At 36.5% G+C, this 19,215-nt stretch overlaps 2 protein-coding genes across 9 annotated transcripts in view; one reads left to right on the top strand and one right to left on the bottom strand.

Annotated features, from left to right (window-relative positions):
• DLG1 (discs, large homolog 1 (Drosophila)) overlaps window positions 1-19,215 on the bottom strand; it is a 266,080-nt gene that overhangs the window by 32,371 nt on the left and 214,494 nt on the right. For 6 of the 8 annotated variants that reach the window (XM_006884182.1, XM_006884181.1, XM_006884184.1 and 3 more), the window contains 3 exons: window positions 16,844-17,020; window positions 9,868-9,934; window positions 4,749-4,782 (listed from right to left, as the gene is read on the bottom strand). In XM_006884182.1, coding sequence (XP_006884244.1) covers window positions 4,749-4,782; window positions 9,868-9,934; window positions 16,844-17,020 — 278 coding nt within the window. Of the gene's footprint in view, window positions 1-4,748; window positions 4,783-5,285; window positions 5,386-9,867; window positions 9,935-16,843; window positions 17,021-19,215 lie in introns of all 8 variants that reach the window. The other 2 variants (XM_006884180.1, XM_006884183.1) reach the window with 2 other exon arrangements.
• On the top strand, window positions 3,776-4,381 carry LOC102864413 (60S ribosomal protein L17-like). Its single transcript, XM_006884179.1, has one exon. The coding sequence runs from the start codon at window positions 3,791-3,793 to the stop codon at window positions 4,343-4,345; it is 555 nt and encodes a 184-aa protein (XP_006884241.1). The 5' UTR covers window positions 3,776-3,790; the 3' UTR covers window positions 4,346-4,381.

Raw genomic sequence — 19,215 nt, 5'->3', positions numbered from 1 at the left:
TACTACTTCACTAAGAAGATTACTTATAAAAAAGTTAATTACTGAAGTACCAGAAAACAAAGTATATTTCCTTTTATTCTTTTTCCTATGCATGCACAGATGCTTATTTATTATGTGGAAACAATATAAATATGTAAGGTTTTTAATAATATTGCCTCTGGAAACTCTATGAACCTTGAGAAAAGATTAAAGTCATGCACGCAAGTGTCATTCATATTGTCACTACGAGTTGCCTATGACTCGACAGCACTTAACAACAACACAACATTAAAATGAGCATTCTGATATATACAGTTTTATTTCTGGTTACTTCCTTAGTATAAATTCCTTGTAAAAGAATTGTTGTTGAGTTCTGAGAAGTCAGTTCCCATTCCTAGTGACTTTTCTTGGTAGGACAGAACTGTCATAGGGTTTTCAATAGTGTGTTGTGCTGTTAATGAAAAGACCCAATGTCTCCAGTAGTCTGAATCCACCAGATGCTCTGTGGGAGAAAGATAGGCAGGCAGTCTCCTACTGTTAAGATTTTATCTTAGAAACCTGACAGGGTAACTAGGAGTTAGGTTCAACTCCACTGTAGTACTGTAGTAGTAGTGAGTGAGTGAATCTTTACAGAAGACTGTTGTACTTTTCTTCAATAGAGTGGCTGTGGGTTTGAACTGCCAACTTCTTGTTTGGCAGTCAATTATGTAACCTCAGAGCCGTCAGGGTTCCTAGAGAAGGAATTCTCTCCCTCCTGTTGTCACTGAGTTGGAACTGATCCACAGCTGCCCTTCCAGTATGTTTCTGGGGGGCTGTACATCACAAAGGTGGCGATTGCCTATCTTTCTCCAATGGATTTGAACCAACAGAGAAGCAGAGCCTCTGGGCTGGTAGAGTAACTTCCTATGGACTATGTCACCAGAGCTCCCTGGAAAGGAAATTAGTAAAGGAAAAGGACTTTTCCAGAAAAGTCGTACTAATATCTATACTCCAGTAGCAATATGTTAAGCCATTTTACAGAACTCTTTCCATAGCTAAATTCTCCTTTATAAGAAAAGTTTTCCATGGAAATAGATATACAAATTATCATATATTAGTCCTTCTTGTTGTTGTTAGGTACTGTTGACTAAAACTGTGACTAATAATAACACTAATCACAACAAAATAACAGATGTGAACGTTGCTTTATCTTTTGCCAGTGTCATCATCTCTGAAACTTGAGCCCACTAATCTAGTGAATGTCAATCCATCTTGCTGAGGGTCTTCCTCTCCTACACTGACCCTTCACCTTTCCAGTTTTATCTTTTCCAAAGGGATGGTAAATATTCAAAAAATGTTTATCTGTCTTTTGAGCACTACTGTCATATCCTTTTGTCCAGTTTTTTTAATGGAGAGTTAGTTTCTAATTGATCCATTAGATATTTACATTCTAAGGCCATACATGGCACAAATAAATAATATAGTCTTCAAAATTTCAATTTTGTTTGATGAATATTTATTTAAAAATCTAACCAAGTTTCATTTTCTCAACAAAGTCTATCTTGTCTAAGTATCAAAGAATACCAACACTTTTAATCTTGACACAATGAAAAAGGCTTATACAGTACTAAGAGCTTTGTATAACTGCTTTTATGATATTTTAAGATGAACAAAAGGATGAAATAATGTAGAGGGAAATCTATTATGCTTGATGAAATTTCTGAGGTGTTTCACAAAACAGAAAGCTATAAAAATCGATGAAATTCCTATAAAAAGCACACATTTTGTGCAAGACTGTATGTTATGATTTTATATAACATCATGAGGTACACTTTCTTTTAGTCTCTGTTGAAGTAATTTTACTAGTGTCCCTCCTCACACTTCCCTTACCCTTAAGCTTTTAAAAAATAGTTTAAATTCTGCATAGGTTTCTATTTCCAGTTTTTTTTCAGGCTATGATTATATAGGTTTTTCTTTCTTGGAGTGCCATTGTACTTTAATAAGTTCTGAAAAATCAATTACTTCATTGTTTCCTCTGCTAGTAACAGAGTAAATCATCAGTTTCTTTGGTGCCCTTTAGAATAAGGGATTACCAAATTCACGCCAAGGAAAAGTATCCTATGACATCAATTCCATTCTTCTCACTTCTCTTTCTGTAAGTACTTAATTTTTCATAGATCCTGTGAGTTTACATGCATGCAGCTGTACATCTTTCTTGACATTCAGTTTTATTCCACATATTTCCTAAAGGTTTGCTTCTATGGAAGTTTGTCCCTCTATTTTTATAGGTCTTGCTCTAATCTCACAGGATTATGCTCAGTTTATTTCTTATATTCTAAACTTTAGAATAGAGATAATGTGAACTACAAGTAATATTTGACTCACCCTTCTCATTATCTTCTATTGTATAAACTGGCCACTATTAGTCATGCATTTTATGTGATGACCTCCATTATATCCAACTTTAGAATTTAACTACTATTTTTCTGTCTCCTTTTAGTTTCCAAATAAAATCTTCTTGATCTGATCAAATTACTAGGTGAACAAATTCTTTCATGTTCTATGAAACAATGCAGAGACTCAACAGCTTTTGATTACTGTTCAAACACAAATATTCTAAAAAACTGATAGTGTTCAGTAACCAGTTAAATGCTTCATACTGTTTCTTTTATCAAGTTTCAATCAGATTTGAAAATAATCTGTAGTCAAGGTATAACAATGTTATAAAACAAAATAAAAATTCTTAATTTCTTCTTAAAATCTATATCTCTCAACTGATAAAAACATTTGCTAATCCTAACTATACCTCTGACATATGTCAGCAATCTCAAATGAATTCTATGGCATTAAGAATCTGTAAAAAAGGTATTTTTAGTAATGGGAATATAGTAATCTGTACAGAATTCTAAAAAGGCAAATGTAAAAATAACTGTGCCTAATAAAAGTAGTTTTACACAGAATACAGTGTCTTTAATCTAATGTTTCTGTTGTGTACTGCTAAGTCACAACTGACTAAACTGACCCTCCAATGGGTTTTCAGATGCAGTACTTTGTAGTGGAGGAGCCATCTTTCTCCAGATGAGCAGCTGGTGGATTGGAACCACTTTGGGCAAAGTAAGTAGCTCCTCACCGCTAGGCCACCAGACCTCCCTTTTAATCTAACACAAGTCTTTAATCCTAGAAGTTTAAATTAAAAGCCAAATACCAATACTTAGATTAAAATTTCAGTATAAAATGAGCGTAAATAAAGAAAAACATCGTCTGTGAAACTTATTTTCACTTAGATCACAAAATGTAAGGTGTGATATTTTAAAAGATTTATAAAGGACTGTTTTTACAATATTTAATAAGCAAAATGGCAAGAATCATCCAGAAAAAAAAACTGAGCTTAAAAGATGACTGTGTGATTATCACCTAAAAAAATAATTTTTATTATTTCACTAAAAATACTGGTTACATTTCTCATTTGAACATTCAATTTAATTTTGTATAATGGCTTTTGATTAATCCATTTACTCTAAAATTTATTGAATGCTTCTATTTAAAGATAGACATTTCCCCCGGTAAATAGACTGCTGCTGGAACTCAAGGCCCTTACCTCCTCTTGTCTGATATTTAGTATCTACTGTGTTTTCGATTTGTCCATCAATTATAGCAATGCTTTACTAAGAACTATGGTGATTTTTACCTAGTTCAAGAAAAAGAAGAGTGGACAAAAAACTGAAAGGAAGTCTACTTCCCATGATTTTAGTAAGAAGGGCAGTAATTACTATTTTATTGTAAAAATAAAACATAGGCTTTTCCTGTGAGTGGCTTCAGGTAATCGGCCAACATGGTTCGCTACTCGCTTGACCCGGAAAACCCCACAAAATCATGCAAATCAAGAGGCTCAAATCTCCAGGTCCATTTTAAGAACACCCGAGAAACTGCCCAGGCCATCAAGGGTATGCATATCCGGAAAGCCACCAAGTATCTGAAAGATGTAACTTTGCACAAGCAGTGTGTGCCCTTCCGACGATACAACGGTGGAGTTGGTAGATGTGCCCAGGCCAAACAGTGGGGTTGGACACAGGGTCGGTGGCCCAAAAAGAGTGCTGAGTTTTTGCTGCATATGCTTAAAAACGCCGAAAGTAATGCTGAACTTAAGGGTTTAGATGTTGATTCTCTGGTCATTGAGCATATCCAGGTGAACAAAGCTCCCAAGATGCGCCGCCGCACATACAGAGCTCATGGTCGGATTAACCCCTACATGAGCTCCCCCTGCCATATTGAGATGATCCTTACTGAAAAGGAACAGATTGTTCCTAAACCAGAAGAGGAGGTTGCCCAGAAGAAAAAGATCTCCCAGAAGAAACTGAAGAAACAAAAACTTATGGCTCGAGAATAAATAAATCATTAAATAAAATTAAAACTTAAAAAAAAATAAATAAAATAAAACATAGTATTTTCCAATTTAACATTTTCCATGTGTATAGATAGTGCCATTATAAAAAACTGTCTAAAAAATCTTTATATTAAAAATAGCCATAAAAATTATAAAAAGGAACATGTAATTATGAGCAGTTTTTCATGTGACATGTGAAAAATGGAATACAGGGAAAACAAAACGTGAATATTACAGGGGGAAAAAAATCCCAAGCATGTTATTAATATGAAAATCCTAAAAGCAATGAAAATTATACACCTCCTCATTACAGGAGAGTACTACCATGAATTTAAAGATGTATCTGAAAAATGTAGGTCTGTAGATGGAGGTTAAAAAACAACTTGGGAGTATTTTGATCACTTACTCAGGCCTTTTGATCCCATGTCGTCAGGGATCTCCTGTAGAAAGTAGTCCCCAGAGAGCAAGCAATAAAAAGATAATCAAAGAAAATAGTTGTCAGTAATGTATAAAATTGTTGCTACAATAAGAGACAGTTCCAAGACCATTACAGGTGCACATGTTCTTTCAGAATATTTTTGAAGATTTCTTAAAGTTTGAAAAGAGTTAACAATGAAAAGCGCTGGTTTTATCTTGAAGGCTGATTAGGGTGGACAGAGACTATTTTTTGCTGTTTCAGAAGTAAATTCAGATTGTCTACATATAATGAAAAAAACTCATGTGGAAATAAAGACCAGATAACTTAAAAGTACTTTAAATCCTAAATTGGTAGAACTAGTTAAGACTGACATATAAACTATGCCTTTTAAGTTATCTCCTGAACAAGATAATCGGTAAGAAACCTGCTGCAGCTCTTGAAACTGTCTCCATGGTAACAACCAACTGCAGGGCAGTGGGTCCCTTTACATTTATTTTCAGTTGACCACTGGATCCACATACTTACGGTCAGCATCACTTGTTTCCTGCTCACTCTGGTCCTTGTTCTTGTAGAAGGGAAATTTTCGGGAAAAGAGGTTCTTTTTACGCTTGTCATTGAATGACTGCTGAAGAAGAGAAGGAGGGGCAAAACAAAGGGATGTCTACTGTCTGTGTGTACAAAGGCTCAACCTAGTAGCTCTGTGGAAGCTGACTCCTGTGACCACCGTGTGCAGTTCATATGGCAATTTAATTTATAAAGTATTTTGACTTTAATTTAGAAAATACTTCTGAATTCACTCAACTTGTCTAATTGTAACATTTTACAGGTTAAGACTGATATTTTAATAAGTTTAATTTAGTTAGATCTAAAAATAAGAATAAAGTGCTACTTGACAAAATGGGCAAAAGTAAGATTAGTACAAATCAAGTGATATCTATTTCTATTAATCCATATTTTTCTAGACAAATATCTAAGTAAAAGGCACTCCATGAGAAAAATTGTTTTAAACATTGCTCCAAACGCTCAACTTTTTTGTGTGCATTTGGTAATAATCTTGATTTTCATTTGGTTTTAACAAATTTGTTTCTTTGTGTGTGTGCATCTGATTACAATGAATCAACCAAAAAAAGCCATCATTAAATGAAATTAAAAATAACCACAAGAAAACAGTGTTGAATATTTAAAACCAGTAATTTTTTTTAAATAAAAAGTAACTAAGTAGCATAAACCAGAAAATGGGAAGAAAACTAGTAAGCCAATACAGCATATAGAATCCAATTCAATCCTACAGAAGTAAAGAAATAAGAGTCAGAATGGTCTTTGCCAACTTGGAGGCTATTATGCATATGAGGTATGTGGTTTCATGGGCAGTCTGCAGAGAGTTGAGCTGCCAAGCCCAAAGCTGTACTTTTCTGGTTGTCCGAATCTACCATCTGCTCTAGGCAAAAGGTAGGCAGTCTATCACCTTGGAATCTTGAGGAAGGGTTAGCTTCAGTGGTGGTGGTGGCTGTTAGGTGCCACTGAGCTGATCATGATTCTCAGTAACTATCTCCGAACACTTAAGCCCACTGTGATAGTTAATGGATCAATTCATCTCACTGAGGGTCTTCCTCTGTTTTGCAGACCCTCCAATTTTCCAAGACTGATGTCCCTTTCCAAGGTGAATGGATATATATGATCTACAGCCAGTGGTACTATATCCCATATAGAAAATAAAGTTGTATGTCTACAGAAGCACAAAGACCTATTCTAAAAATTCACATAAATGCTTACAAGAACTGAGCAGTTGATTTGATTCTCATTTTTATACAGATATTGGAAACAAGGTTCCCCCCCCTCCTGCCCCTTTCAGAAATGTGTTATTTGTGTAGTCATAAATTAAGAGCAGGGAACATAAAAGATGAAGCTAAGTTTTCTAACTTTTGTCACAGACATTCATGTTTTGAATGAAATGGCTTTACCTACCAGTGACACTGGGAATTATTATTTTTTTTTTCTGAAGAGGGAAAAATATTTGGCAGAAATTCTGCTCTGATTTTTTCCTGGGTTTATTCATATCTTAAGCTGTTTTTACTATTTTGAAGCATATTGACAGTTTATTGGTACCCCATATTGTTAAGCATGTAATCCCAGTTGATTCATGTGCTGAACGAATTGAAATAAACTTTTAGCTCAAATTTAAGGTTTTTAAATATTCTTACAGGCTTTACAAAATAAAAGTTAAGCCTCTATTTACTTTTTAATATCAGTAATCAGGGTTGATAAACTCACTAATCATAAATAATAATATATATTGGCTTCAATCTTAAATTTCCAAGACTAAGTAAGCAATGGTGTCTCTCTGGAGACTAAGGTGCGCCTGATACAGGCCATGGTCTTTGCAATCGCTTGTTATGCATCAGAGAGTTGGACAATGACTAGGGAGGACAGAAGAAGAGTTGATGCCTTTGAGCTCTGGTGCTGGAGAAGAGTACTGAATGTACCAGGGACTGCCAGGAAAACAAACAGATTTATCCTGGAGAGGATTAAACCAAGCTACTCCTTGGAGGCAAAGATTCTGGGGCTTCGTCTGACATACTTTGGACATGTTGCCAGGAGGGATGGGTCCTTGGAGAGGGACATCATGCTTGGGAGGGTGGAGGGACGGTGCAGGAAGGGAAGACCCTCTATGAGATGGACTGATTCGGTGACTGGGGTAATCGGGATGGGTGTGTCAGAGGCAGTGCGGTTGGCGTAGGATAGAGCAGGGTTTAAGGGTTGTGCATAGGGTCGCTATGAGTCGCAAACGACTCGACGGCACATAACAACAACAACAACAGGTAAGTAAATTCTCTAAACCGTAGTTACAAATTCAATTGATGAGAAAAAATTACTGGGAAGAAATATGGATTTATGGGTATTGTATACATTGTCAAGTAGCATTATTTTACTAAAAATCCTTACTTGCATCCAAAGAGAAAAAAGAAATTAAAGTTCCATTATAAAAAAAAAAAAATACTGTGATCTCTTTTAGAAGGGAACAACTTTTTCATTCAAGATGATTAATGGCTTTTTACTTTAGTGATGAATTTCACTGTCTGATAAAATAGATGATTTTTTGGATATGAGATTATTTACCCCTCATACTGCATATACAGTGGTCAGAGTCAGTTTCACAGTACACAACAAAAGAAATATGAAGTTTAAAATGTTTTGAGTCTTGCTATCTTTGATGTTAGCTAGAATGAAATATTGTATAAAGATATCATAAAAATAGAAAGAATTGTTAGTTAAGAAATGTATCAATGGTATTATATTTAACATCCTTCAGGTGGAGTATTTATTAAAAGTGACAATAGCACGAACAAAACAAAAATGGAAAACAAAACTGAAGAGACGTGCAACCTCCAGTTTATTAAAAAAAGAAACCCACCAAAACCCCACAAAACTAAAAATGTCTACTTAATTACTTCCTGTTAAGATGCTGTATGTAAAGCAAGTCAGGGATTTAGTGTAACAAATACACTAGTAGCACAAATTAATGATACAAATATTAACTATATAAATATGTAACTTTCATATGTAGCATGTCAACATAATGGTTAAAAATTAATAAAAAGCTGAAATGTTGCAAATATGTAGCAGAAAATGGGTAAACAAACCACCATGTAAGGAAAGGAAAAGGAGAATTTAGTATGTGAAACAGTACTTCAGAAAGAAATGCAGTCCTGTATCAATGGCAAGCGTATTTTTACCCCAGGTAGTATCATGCATACTTTTGGTGCTGTGTTAGAACACACAGTGACTGTATATAAAGTTGGTTACAGTCAACAAAGAGGAGCAAGATTTAAATAAGTCGTTAATTCAGTTAACTTCTTAAGTATTAAAGTTATAACATGCAGCCTCATTTTCCATTCATTGACAACCACATTTCACTCAATTACATTTGACACATACAACAAGCTTTAAAAGCACACATTTTAAAAGTACGTATTCCAAATCCTATGCACTTACTTGGAGTATTTCCTCCAATAAGAGTTTCTATTTTAAATGTTACAGATCACAGTACATAATGTTGTCTTCTAAAAGTTATAGTTCATTTTGGAGGAATTTTAATCTCTAATGTATCTGAATGCATTATATAAATGCATTGCTTTAATTTAATTTATATGACCAAGGACCATATATTTTTATCTTCTAGAATCTAAGGCTTCAGTTTGAATATTCAGTGATATAAAAAAATGTACAAAAGCATATTTATTTGCTGAGTTAAATTTTGACATTCATTTGAAACAGGGTTTAATGGCATATAAAAATAAAATTTAAAACCATTTGCATAGTGTTTCAAAACTAGGTGAATTCATGTGTCCAGGTCCTTATTTTATGTTTACTTCTAGACTATTCTATGGTAGTTAAGTTTTGGATTATTAACTAATACATATAATAAAGGAGGAAATCAGTAATATCTCTGCCATTTACTGAAACATTTATTTTTTTTTAGATCCAAGCACAAGACTGAAAGTAAATGAAAACAGATTATCTGTTTAACATCTGTAAAAAAGCTTTCTGACCTATTTCTTGACCATTATACACCTGTTTTTCTCATGTGTCCTTTTAACTCTACTTAAATAGAAATAAAAATTCATGCTGACTCAAGCATCAAAAACTGAATTATTATGTAATAACAAGTTATATCAAGAATAAAGTGGGAAAAGACCTAACAAAAAAAAGTCATGAATTCAATCTGTAAACATGTGAGGTAGTAATATTTTTGTGCATATTTTCTCAAGATTTATTACATGATCAATTATTATGATTATTAAATGGAGACACATATAATTGAACATCCAAATAAAAGCTTTATTTATAAAAATAACCTTGACCAAGAGTATGTAGCTAAGAATATATCAAATAATAGTTGTGATCACTTGGAAAGGTCTTTGAAATGGGTGTTTTAAATTAATGAAAATATTTAATATCTACTACTGCAAAGCACCAGGACAAGGGGTGATTATAGTTAATTTATCAAGTCTTTCTCCTTTTAATAATAAAACACAACCAAAGATTATGAAAAGGCCTATTGTGCCCAACTATTAGTTGCCAAAGAGAAAAGATTTCATATACTCACCCCTTTATCTCTTGTTTTAGAATTGAATTTTACTGTTTTTAATCGGGCTCGTTCTTTCTTCTCAACCCTGTCAAAGTACAGAATAGAATTTTTTTTAAGTTATATTGAAAATTATACAAGTGTTCAGGTCTTTTGTTCATAGGGTCGCTATGAGTTGTCTACGACTCAATGGCACTTAACAGTAACAACAACACAGGGAGAGCACAGTTGGCCTAGCGGACAGAAAGGGATGTTACCAAGCCAAGAGGTGGGTGATTTTAATCTGCGGCTCTCAGGTCTGGTTTTACTTATTTCTGGTCCAACATTCTTCTAAGTAGTATAGCACTGATACTGATCTGTCCATTTGCTGTGCAAAGGTAACTTGTGGTTGCTGTGATGCTGAACACTGTGACACTGATGTGTCAAATGCGATAATGGTTGCCCATGCTGGACAGTGTTTGGTGGAGCTTCCTGATTATAACAATCAACATGGGGGTAGTTGAGACAGACACCTGCTATATTTTAGACATGCCAGCACCTCCCCCGCACTCCTGCACCTATTTCCACCAATCACTGGTGGTATACACTTTATTCACAGTTATGGTACCAAGAGTGGGGCTTATTAGGGATGTAAGTTGGAGAATGGGGGTGGTAAAGAACATCACCCAATTTAAGTCTAGGGTTTAGCTCAGCAGTGTTAAGCCAGATTAACAGAAAACTAACTTCTCAATTAGTAAAAGTCTCAGTTCAGTTTAGTAGCACAAATAAGAAAACTCTCATTTCCTCAGTCATCCAGCAAGGTTGCCACAAAGCAGTTATAAGTCAGCTTCTCCTACCAACATCTGGCAAGAACAGCAAAACTGTGGCCTTTATATAAGGGCTCCTCTGATTGCACCCTGCCACAGTTTCTCCACAGTAATGTCACAGGCTTCCTACAACCATCACCACAATCTTGCTCCAGTCTCCCTCAAATCTTGCTGTTCAGTAGGGGAAGTACTCTATTATTCTAGTTTCAAAGCTACTGATGATTTGCAATACCATGTGCCTGCAGTTAAGGTAGCTGGAGACTAGAGGGGGCTAATGTAATGGCTATTTAAGCCAACTTTTAAGCTAAGCCCACAGAGCAAGCTGTGGATTTTCTAGAAATTATTTCTCATCATCTGAAGGATCAGCCTTCCCCTTCCTATCATCTATATTTAGGGAAATCTGTAAGCCAGCTGCTTCATCCCTTATATCTTAATCCTCTCATTTAGATAGCCAATTTTTTATTTGCCCAGTCCTAACAAACTCTGAGGAAATAGGTATGTCTTTTTTTTCTGAAGCATCTTCTATTACAGTTAAATCTGGATCTATAAACAAATGTCCAGTCCAGAGAAAATCCAAAACAATCAACACTAGCTCACAGAAAGAAAATCTTCTCTTCATCTAGTTAGGTTCTGGTATCGTGGCTAGGTCCAAACAAGCATCAGCTGCAAACTCGAGATATACTCAAAGTATGAGTCATCATTTGAGCTTAGCAATACCTCAGACTTTTAAAAAGTACCAATCTAGCATGAGGCAAACAAAACTATATATACTAAAAATTAAGCCTGAGAGAGAAAGTGAATGTGGCAAAATGCTAACAACTGCAAAAAGCAGGTGAGGGATATTGTGGGTGGTATAGTTCTTGTCTATTTTTTTAAGAACTATTTTTATGTAGCCTGCTTAGCTGTGTGTATATATACATAATATAAAATAACAACTAGTTTTATGGTTAAATTATTGTATATAGAAAAGTAATTTTCAAGTATCTTTGAGGGAACAACAAATAACGCTGACATCTCTGAAATGGAAAATGTGCCTTAGAACAGGGTTAAGTAGAAGTATATGTAGCTTTTAAAGTGTCTGTGTGGCTCACATGGTTAACATTCTTGGCTGCTAAATACTAGGATGCTTAAATCCAACCAGAGGTACTTTGGAAGACAGGAATGTTATCTAAATGAAAAATATATCAGCCACTGAAAACTGTATGAATCAGTCCTACACTGACACACATATGAGGTACTATGAATTAGAACTGATACTATAGTAATAGGTTTGTTTTTAAGCCAATAATCTTTGTAATTCCTACAACATGACTCATTAAGCCTATGCATAAGAGATGCCTGTGGCCCATCAAGAGGATGGGGAGCTTGCAAATAAGGTGTATGTTGGCACCCTGTGGGGAAATGTGACCGTATGGATAAAGTATACAGAAGCTGAATGAAAGGGTTAGTTTACTATTCCATTAGATTTAAAATGAGACATCTCAAAGGCACATCAGAGACTACTAGCACCAAGGAGACATAAGAAGAATGTGTCCTTTGGAGGGCTGCCTGCAAGGAAAACCATGACACTGTAGATGGTAAAATAATTATAGCAGAATCATAGAACCAAGAAACTGGTGCGAGATGATGCAGTGGGCTTACCAGCTCATAGAACTATCAGGTTTAAGGTTACTGGTGGAGTGGGACAGACACTTAATGGCAGAGGCCAGGATTGCCAAAAGAGGTGTGAGGAGCGCAAGGACTATAGGGCTCAGGCCTGTCTTTGGGTGAAGCTGAGAGGACCCTGTCTGGACCGAAGAAGTGTATACGTAACTTTGTCCTGATCTTGAATTGTAACCCATTACTTCCCCAATAAACTGACTATATAAAATAGTCTATGAGTTCTGTGTGGTCACTATAATGCATTACTGTAGTACAGGAATAAAAAGTAACAAGGGAGGGATGTCTGGTATCAGAACTGCTGAAAAGGTTAGAGGGAAACAATAATCTCCATTTCATAGTAATCAGCCTTGACGCAGATGATTTTTATTTTGATTCCCTCTGGTGAAGTTAGATAAGGTGGCCTACTGCAGCTCATGTCATCCCATTTTGACATACATAATAGTATTTCAACCTAATAACTATTTTTACACATAATAAAAACAAGAACAAAAAAACAACAAAATAAAAACTATAAAATGCCTTTGGCTGGCAAGCTCTGGTGGCCTAGTAGCAAGAAGCTGCAACTACAGTCTCAGAGGTGCATGGTTCAAATCCACCAGATGCTCTGCTGGAGAAGGAGGAACAATCTCCTGTACCAGTCAGATCTGATCTGACGGTACACACAAAAAATAATGAAATAAAATAAATTATTAAAAAAATGCCCTTGGCTACAACTGTTGTTGTTGTTAGGTGCCGTCAAGTAGTAGACGACTCACAGAGACCCTATGAACGAAAGGCCTGAGCACTGTTCATACATAGAGTTTCCGGAGGCAAGCCATTGCGGAAGTGGATGCCGTTCCTGCTTCCAGGCTTGTTTTAGTTGGGAAGCTCCAGCAAACACTGTCCACCATGGGTAACGAATACCACGTTTGGCACATCAGTGTCCCAGTGTTTAGCATCTCAGCAACCACAAGTTACCACTGCACAGCAACGCACAGACCAGTGGCACAATAGCCTATGAATAAATACATTTAATTTTTTCTTTATTTTCTAGTTATATAGTTTCACTATGGGTTCTTAGCATTTATGGATTTTTTAAAATTAAAAAAGAAGAAATGAAATAAAACTCACAACATGGATTTTTTTTAATGTGCAGTCAAGTTTCTCTTTTAGCATTTATTAATTTAAAAGTGATTTTCCCTACCTCACTATTTTAGAATAATTGTGAGGGTTCATGAAATGAAATTTTTAATTTTGCTTAAGCACTTGCTAAGTGTACCACAAACTTAGCATTTAATGAACTTACATTTACAACTTAATGTGACTTTTTTCCTAATCATTATCTTCAATAGTCAACAAAGTATTTTTTATAAATACTATTATTTTTAAATAAAATTATAATTTTATATTGGTTTACTTACAAAGCTGATATACACTGTTTTTCACATTGGATCTTTCCCATTTCCTTTACCTTCCCCTCCCTCTCCCTCCACTCATCAGATTGTGCGACCCTATGGTCAACCTCCCCCCAGCCCATCCTCAATAACTACTATTCTTGAAAGATAAGAATTGTAGAAATTACTTCTTGTGTTATTATTAAAAGTAAACAGATCTAATAGAGAAAATTCTATTCAAAGAAATATAAGTTTTAAATACATTTAAGAATTAAAAGGTATAACTGTTATATTGTACTTTAAGGTAGAAAAATGATACTGATAATGAATTAATGAAGAAAAGTAAAAAACACCATTAGTTCTCAAGTGTTACAGATACAAACCTTTACAAGGTATGATGTATTAGAGGATGATACTCAAGATGTATACTCAAGATCTAGTCTACTGACTAAATAAGGAATAAAGAAGTTATTTTTAAATTTAAAGCCAAATACGCTCTATTTCAGAACAAGTTCTATCGAAGGCTGCATTGTTGAAAGAGGATGTACTAGAAAACATGTCAAATATTTAGATTTTGCCAACAGTTGAAACTATAAAATTTGGTTGTTGTTGCTGTCAGGTACTTTTGTATTGGCTCCCAACAACCATGGTGACCGTATACAAAGTGGAAGGAAATGCTGTCTGGTCCTCCACCATCCACACTAACTCATTTCAGACTGAATGGCTGTCAACCACAGGACTGACTACTGAAGTGACTGATTTACCCAAGCAGAATACCAGGCTTTTCTCTGACAGATTTTGGTAATACTTTGTAGTACTATTCCTTCAACTTCTACAAGTAAGTATACATGTGTGTGCACATACTCACAAATCAAACTCGTTGTCAGAGCATAGATTCTGGTTTTACAAAAACAGACTATCATATCTTTTTCCTTGGAGGCTGTTCAAACTGCTTGCTGACTTTACATTAGAGTAGTGTTAATTTCTACTAAAGTTCAAAGAAGGCCAACCATACAATCAAAAGTCTTGGCACCTAATAGCTTTACAATGCATTCAGATACACCAATGTATTATGAAGTAGGTGCAGGTCCAAGCCAACGTGTTCTTCTGTTACACATAATCTGAGGCTCAGCTGAATGCAACTCAATGGAAACTAATAACAACATTCGATACTTTTAATCTTTTCTCTCGTCAATGTTGTTGTGTTGTTGTTATATGTTGAGTGGCTTGTGACTCGTAGCGACCCTATGTACAACAGCTCTGTCCTGTGCCAATCGCACCATCTCTGACACACCCATTCCAATTACCCCAGTCACTGAATCAATCCACCTCATAGAGTTTTCCCCTTCTGTGCCATCCCTCCACCCTCCCAAGCATGATGTCCCTCTCCAAGGAACTCTCCCTCCTTACGACATGTCCAAAGTATGTCAGACGAAGCCTCAGAATCCTTGCCTCCAAGGAGCAGCATGGTTTAACTCTATTCAGGATGTATCTGTTTGTTTTCTTGGCAGTCCAGGGTACATTCAATACTCTTCTCCAGCACCACAGCTCAAAGTCATCAATTCTCCTTCTATCCTCCTTAGTCATTGTCCAACTCTCTGATGCATAACAAGTGATTGCAAAGACCATAGCCTGTATCAGACGCACCTTAGTCTCCAGAGTGACACCACTGCTCTTCAGTACCCTGGAGAGGTCCCTAACAGCAGACTTTCCCATTGCAATACATTTTTTGATTTCCTGGCTACTGGTGCCAAGAGTGTTGACCACGGAGCCAAGCAAGCCAAAGTTGGTAACAACCTCAATCTCTTCACCATCCATCCTGATGCTGCCAATTGGTCCAGTGGTGAGAATCTTTGCCTTCTTGACATTGGGACTCCATACTGAAGGCTGCAGTCCTTGACCCTCTGCAGCAAGCACTTCAGGTCCTCCTCAGCTTCAGCAAGCAGGGTTGTGTCATCTGCATAACACAGATTGTTAATAGATCTTCCACCAATCCTGAGGCCACACTTCTCCTCATAGAGCCCAGCCTCTTGGATAATCTGTTGCCTACAGGCTGAAAAGGTATGGAGACAGGACACATTCCTGGCGTACGCCTTTCCCAATTTTGAACCATGCAGTGTTTCCTTGCTCTGTTCTGACGACTGCCTCTTGGTCCAAGTATAGGTTTCGCATTAGAACGATCAAGTCTTCTGGGATTCCCATTCTTCTCAGAGTCAGCCACAGTTTGTTATGATCCACACAGTCAAATGCCTTTGCATAATCAATGAGACACAGATAGACATTCTTCTGGTATTCTCTGCTTCCAGCTAAGATCCACTATCTCCAATAGTATAAATAAATACAAGGCACTGACTACCTTATACTATACAATCCACTGCCATTAAGTTGATTCTGACTCATAATGATTCTTTGTTGTAGCTGTGTACCATTGAGCTGGAACCGACTTATAGCTGGTCCTTCAGTGGGTTTTCAGAGGCACTAAAGTGCATCCTCTTCCCGCAGGGCAGCTGGTGGGTTCAAAATGTGTTTGGGTTGGCAGTGCAATTCCTTACTATTAAACCACCTCGGCTCTCCTAATGATCCTATCAGACAGAATAAACTGCCCCAAGGCTGTACATCGTTATTCAAGTATTCTCCCATGGAGCAGTTGGTAGGTTTGAATGTCTAATCTTTTGGTCGGCAACCAGGTATCTTAAGCATTATGCACCAAGCTGATATAGAGGACAGTGACTTGAAATATATTAATTTTATCAGCTTTGTTGTAAGTTGTTGCAGAGTTGATCTGTCTCATGGTGAACTCAAAAGTGCAAAGTAGAACTGCTTTACAGGGCATTCAAGGCTGTGATCTTTTTGAGGAAGGACGGATCTGTCTTCCGTGGCTCCTCTGAATTTGTCTGAGCTACCAACTTTTCAGCCAGTAGTTAAGATTAACGCTATCCAAGGAGTCTTTTAGCAACCCTAAGAGCTTTAACAAAACTTCTGTTTTGGGATATAACTGATGAGTAAGCAATGTGAATGAAATTAAATGACTGTGAAACACAATATGAAAAAACAATCATAAAAGTTCCACTTTGATTCAGGATATTTAAAGAATAAGTTAGTTGCGTATGTTGCCCAACTTTCAAATGGAAAGACTATAGGAAACTAAAAACGTACCTGCGTTTACTGGGAATCACTCCAACTTCATCACTCTCACCATCTGAAGTAACCTGTCTGGCTTGCCACCATTCATCATCAGAAGCATTAATAACATGGAGAATATCTCCAAATTTGAAGTTCAGTCCTTGACTGGGAAGTCCACTGTCTTTAGTCTTGTCATAATCAAAAAGAGCTCTAGATTTAAAAGAAAAAAATTGTATAATTATTTTTATTATATAACTTGGTGTTAAGCAGATGTTGTTCAGTGTTGTCAAGTATGACCCACAGCAACCCTATGAACAACTGGCCTGAATCCTTATCCTATGCCATCCTTATCATCTCTGACACACTAGATAGCCTACTCCTGAAGTTATCATGAAAATCTATCTTGCTAAGGGTCTTCCTCTCCTTTGCTGATCTTGCCTCTTTCCAAGAAATAGCCTTGTCTACATACATGTCCAAAGAAAGAATGTTGAAGCTTCACCATCTTTGCCTATAAGGAGCACTCTGGCTGCACTTTTTTCTAAGACATAGTCTGTTCTTTTGGCAGTCCATGGGATATTCAGTACTCTTCTTCAGCATTACAACTCAATGACATCAATTGTTTTTCTGCAATCCTTACTCATTCATTGTCCAACTCCCTGATTCATAGCGGGTGACTGAGAGGACCATGCCCTAAATCAAGCACATTTTTGTCTTTAAACTGACATAATTGTTAACATTTTGGAGAGGTCTCATAACAGTGAATTTGTCCAATGCAATATTGTCTCCTAATTTTTTGAGTGCTTGAATCAAGGGTGTTGACTGTAGATCAAGCAAGATGCAATCACTGAGTTTCAATCCTCTGTCCATCTATTATAATGTTTAGCCAACACAGGGTTCTGAAAAGGCACATTATATAGACAATTATACAAAATACCACTATAGGTACAACACTGTCAAGCTCAATTTCATAAGGAAAAAGCAAAAAGTATTACTGTGTTAGTCCATTATTTCTTTCAACATTGTAAGATGGTTCAGTGGTAATTCAGTTGAACTCTAGCACACTAACATTAAGCAATTTTAGACAGCTGCTCTAAATTAACAGGTAAAAAAGACTTTAAGAGATGCGTTTTTCCCCTCTTTGTTGTGACTAGACCCTTGGGAAAACAAATTTCTTTGTGGATTTGACTCATTAATTGTAGATTTTAAGACTAGATCAACATAGTGATTATTCTGTCAGTTAATTATTCCTCCCATTTGCTCATGAAACTAGAGATAACAGTTTCTATCTAGAGTCTGTAACAATGATAACTAACTAAAGATGACTTTATCAGATATTCTAGGGGGACAATTCTCTATCAGCTTAATATTAGTTTATAAATGCTAACATTTTAAAATTTGAAAAAAAATCCTCCGTTATGTCCTATCACTTAAATGTCTAATACTTAAACAGTTAAATTTATTAAGTCCAGAGACGCTCTCCAAAGAGTATACAGGAAAAGACTTCTGGAAATTGTATTTATAACACAATTTATTCAATAATGTCTTCTAATAAGGCAATCAGATATTGTTGTTGTATACCACTGAGTTGGAACAGACTGATAGGGTTTTTAAAGGCAGTAAATCACAGGGGAGGAGAATGCCCATCTTTCTTCTGTGGAGCAGTGGTAGATTTGAACCACTGCCTTCAGGACTGCAGCACAGCTCCTTACCACTGTTGTTGTGGTTGTTATGTGCCGTTGAATCACTTGCAACTCATAGGGACCCTATGTACAACAGCCCTAAACTCTTCTCTGTCCTGTGCCAATTGCACTGTCTCCGATACACCCGTCCCTATTACCCCACTCTCTGAATCAATCCACCTCACAGAGGGTCTTCCCCTCCTGCGCTGTACCTCCACACTACCAAGCATGATGTCCCTCCCCAGGGACCGGTCCCTCCTTACAACATGTCCAAAGTATGTTCGACGAAGTCTCAGAATCATTGCCTCCAAGGAGCAGCCTGGTTTAACCCTCTCAAGGATGAATCTTGTTTGTTTTCCTAACAATCCATGGTACCCTCAATACACTTCTCCAGCACCACAGTTCAAAGGCATCAATTCTCCTTCTATCCTCCCTAGTCACTGTCCAACTCTCTGATGCATGACAAGTGATAGCAAAGACCATGGACTGTATCAGACACACCTTAGTCTCCAGAGAGACACCATTGCTCTTCAGTACTTTGGAAAGGTCCCTAATAGCAGATGTTCCCATCGCAATACGTCTTTTAATTTCCTGGCTGCTGATGCCAAGAGTGTTGACTGTGGGGCCAAGCAAACCAAAGCTGTGAACAATCTCAATCTCTTCACCATCCATCCTGATGCTGCCAATTGGCCCAGTGGTGAGAATCTTTGTCTTCTTGGCATTGAA

This window comes from Elephantulus edwardii, unplaced genomic scaffold, assembly GCF_000299155.1.
Source record: "Elephantulus edwardii isolate Elephantulus edwardi_28Jun2011 unplaced genomic scaffold, EleEdw1.0 scaffold00032, whole genome shotgun sequence".
In the NCBI taxonomy this organism is placed as follows: Eukaryota; Metazoa; Chordata; class Mammalia; order Macroscelidea; family Macroscelididae; genus Elephantulus; species Elephantulus edwardii.
The sequence above is the reverse complement of the archived record's forward strand: the minus strand, read 5'-3'. Positions and strand labels throughout refer to the sequence as shown.

Bases quoted from the DNA above. Each gene is read 5' to 3' on its own strand.
- LOC102864413 (XM_006884179.1), top strand. From the start codon at position 3,791: ATGGTTCGCTACTCGCTTGACCCGGAAAACCCCACAAAATCATGCAAA.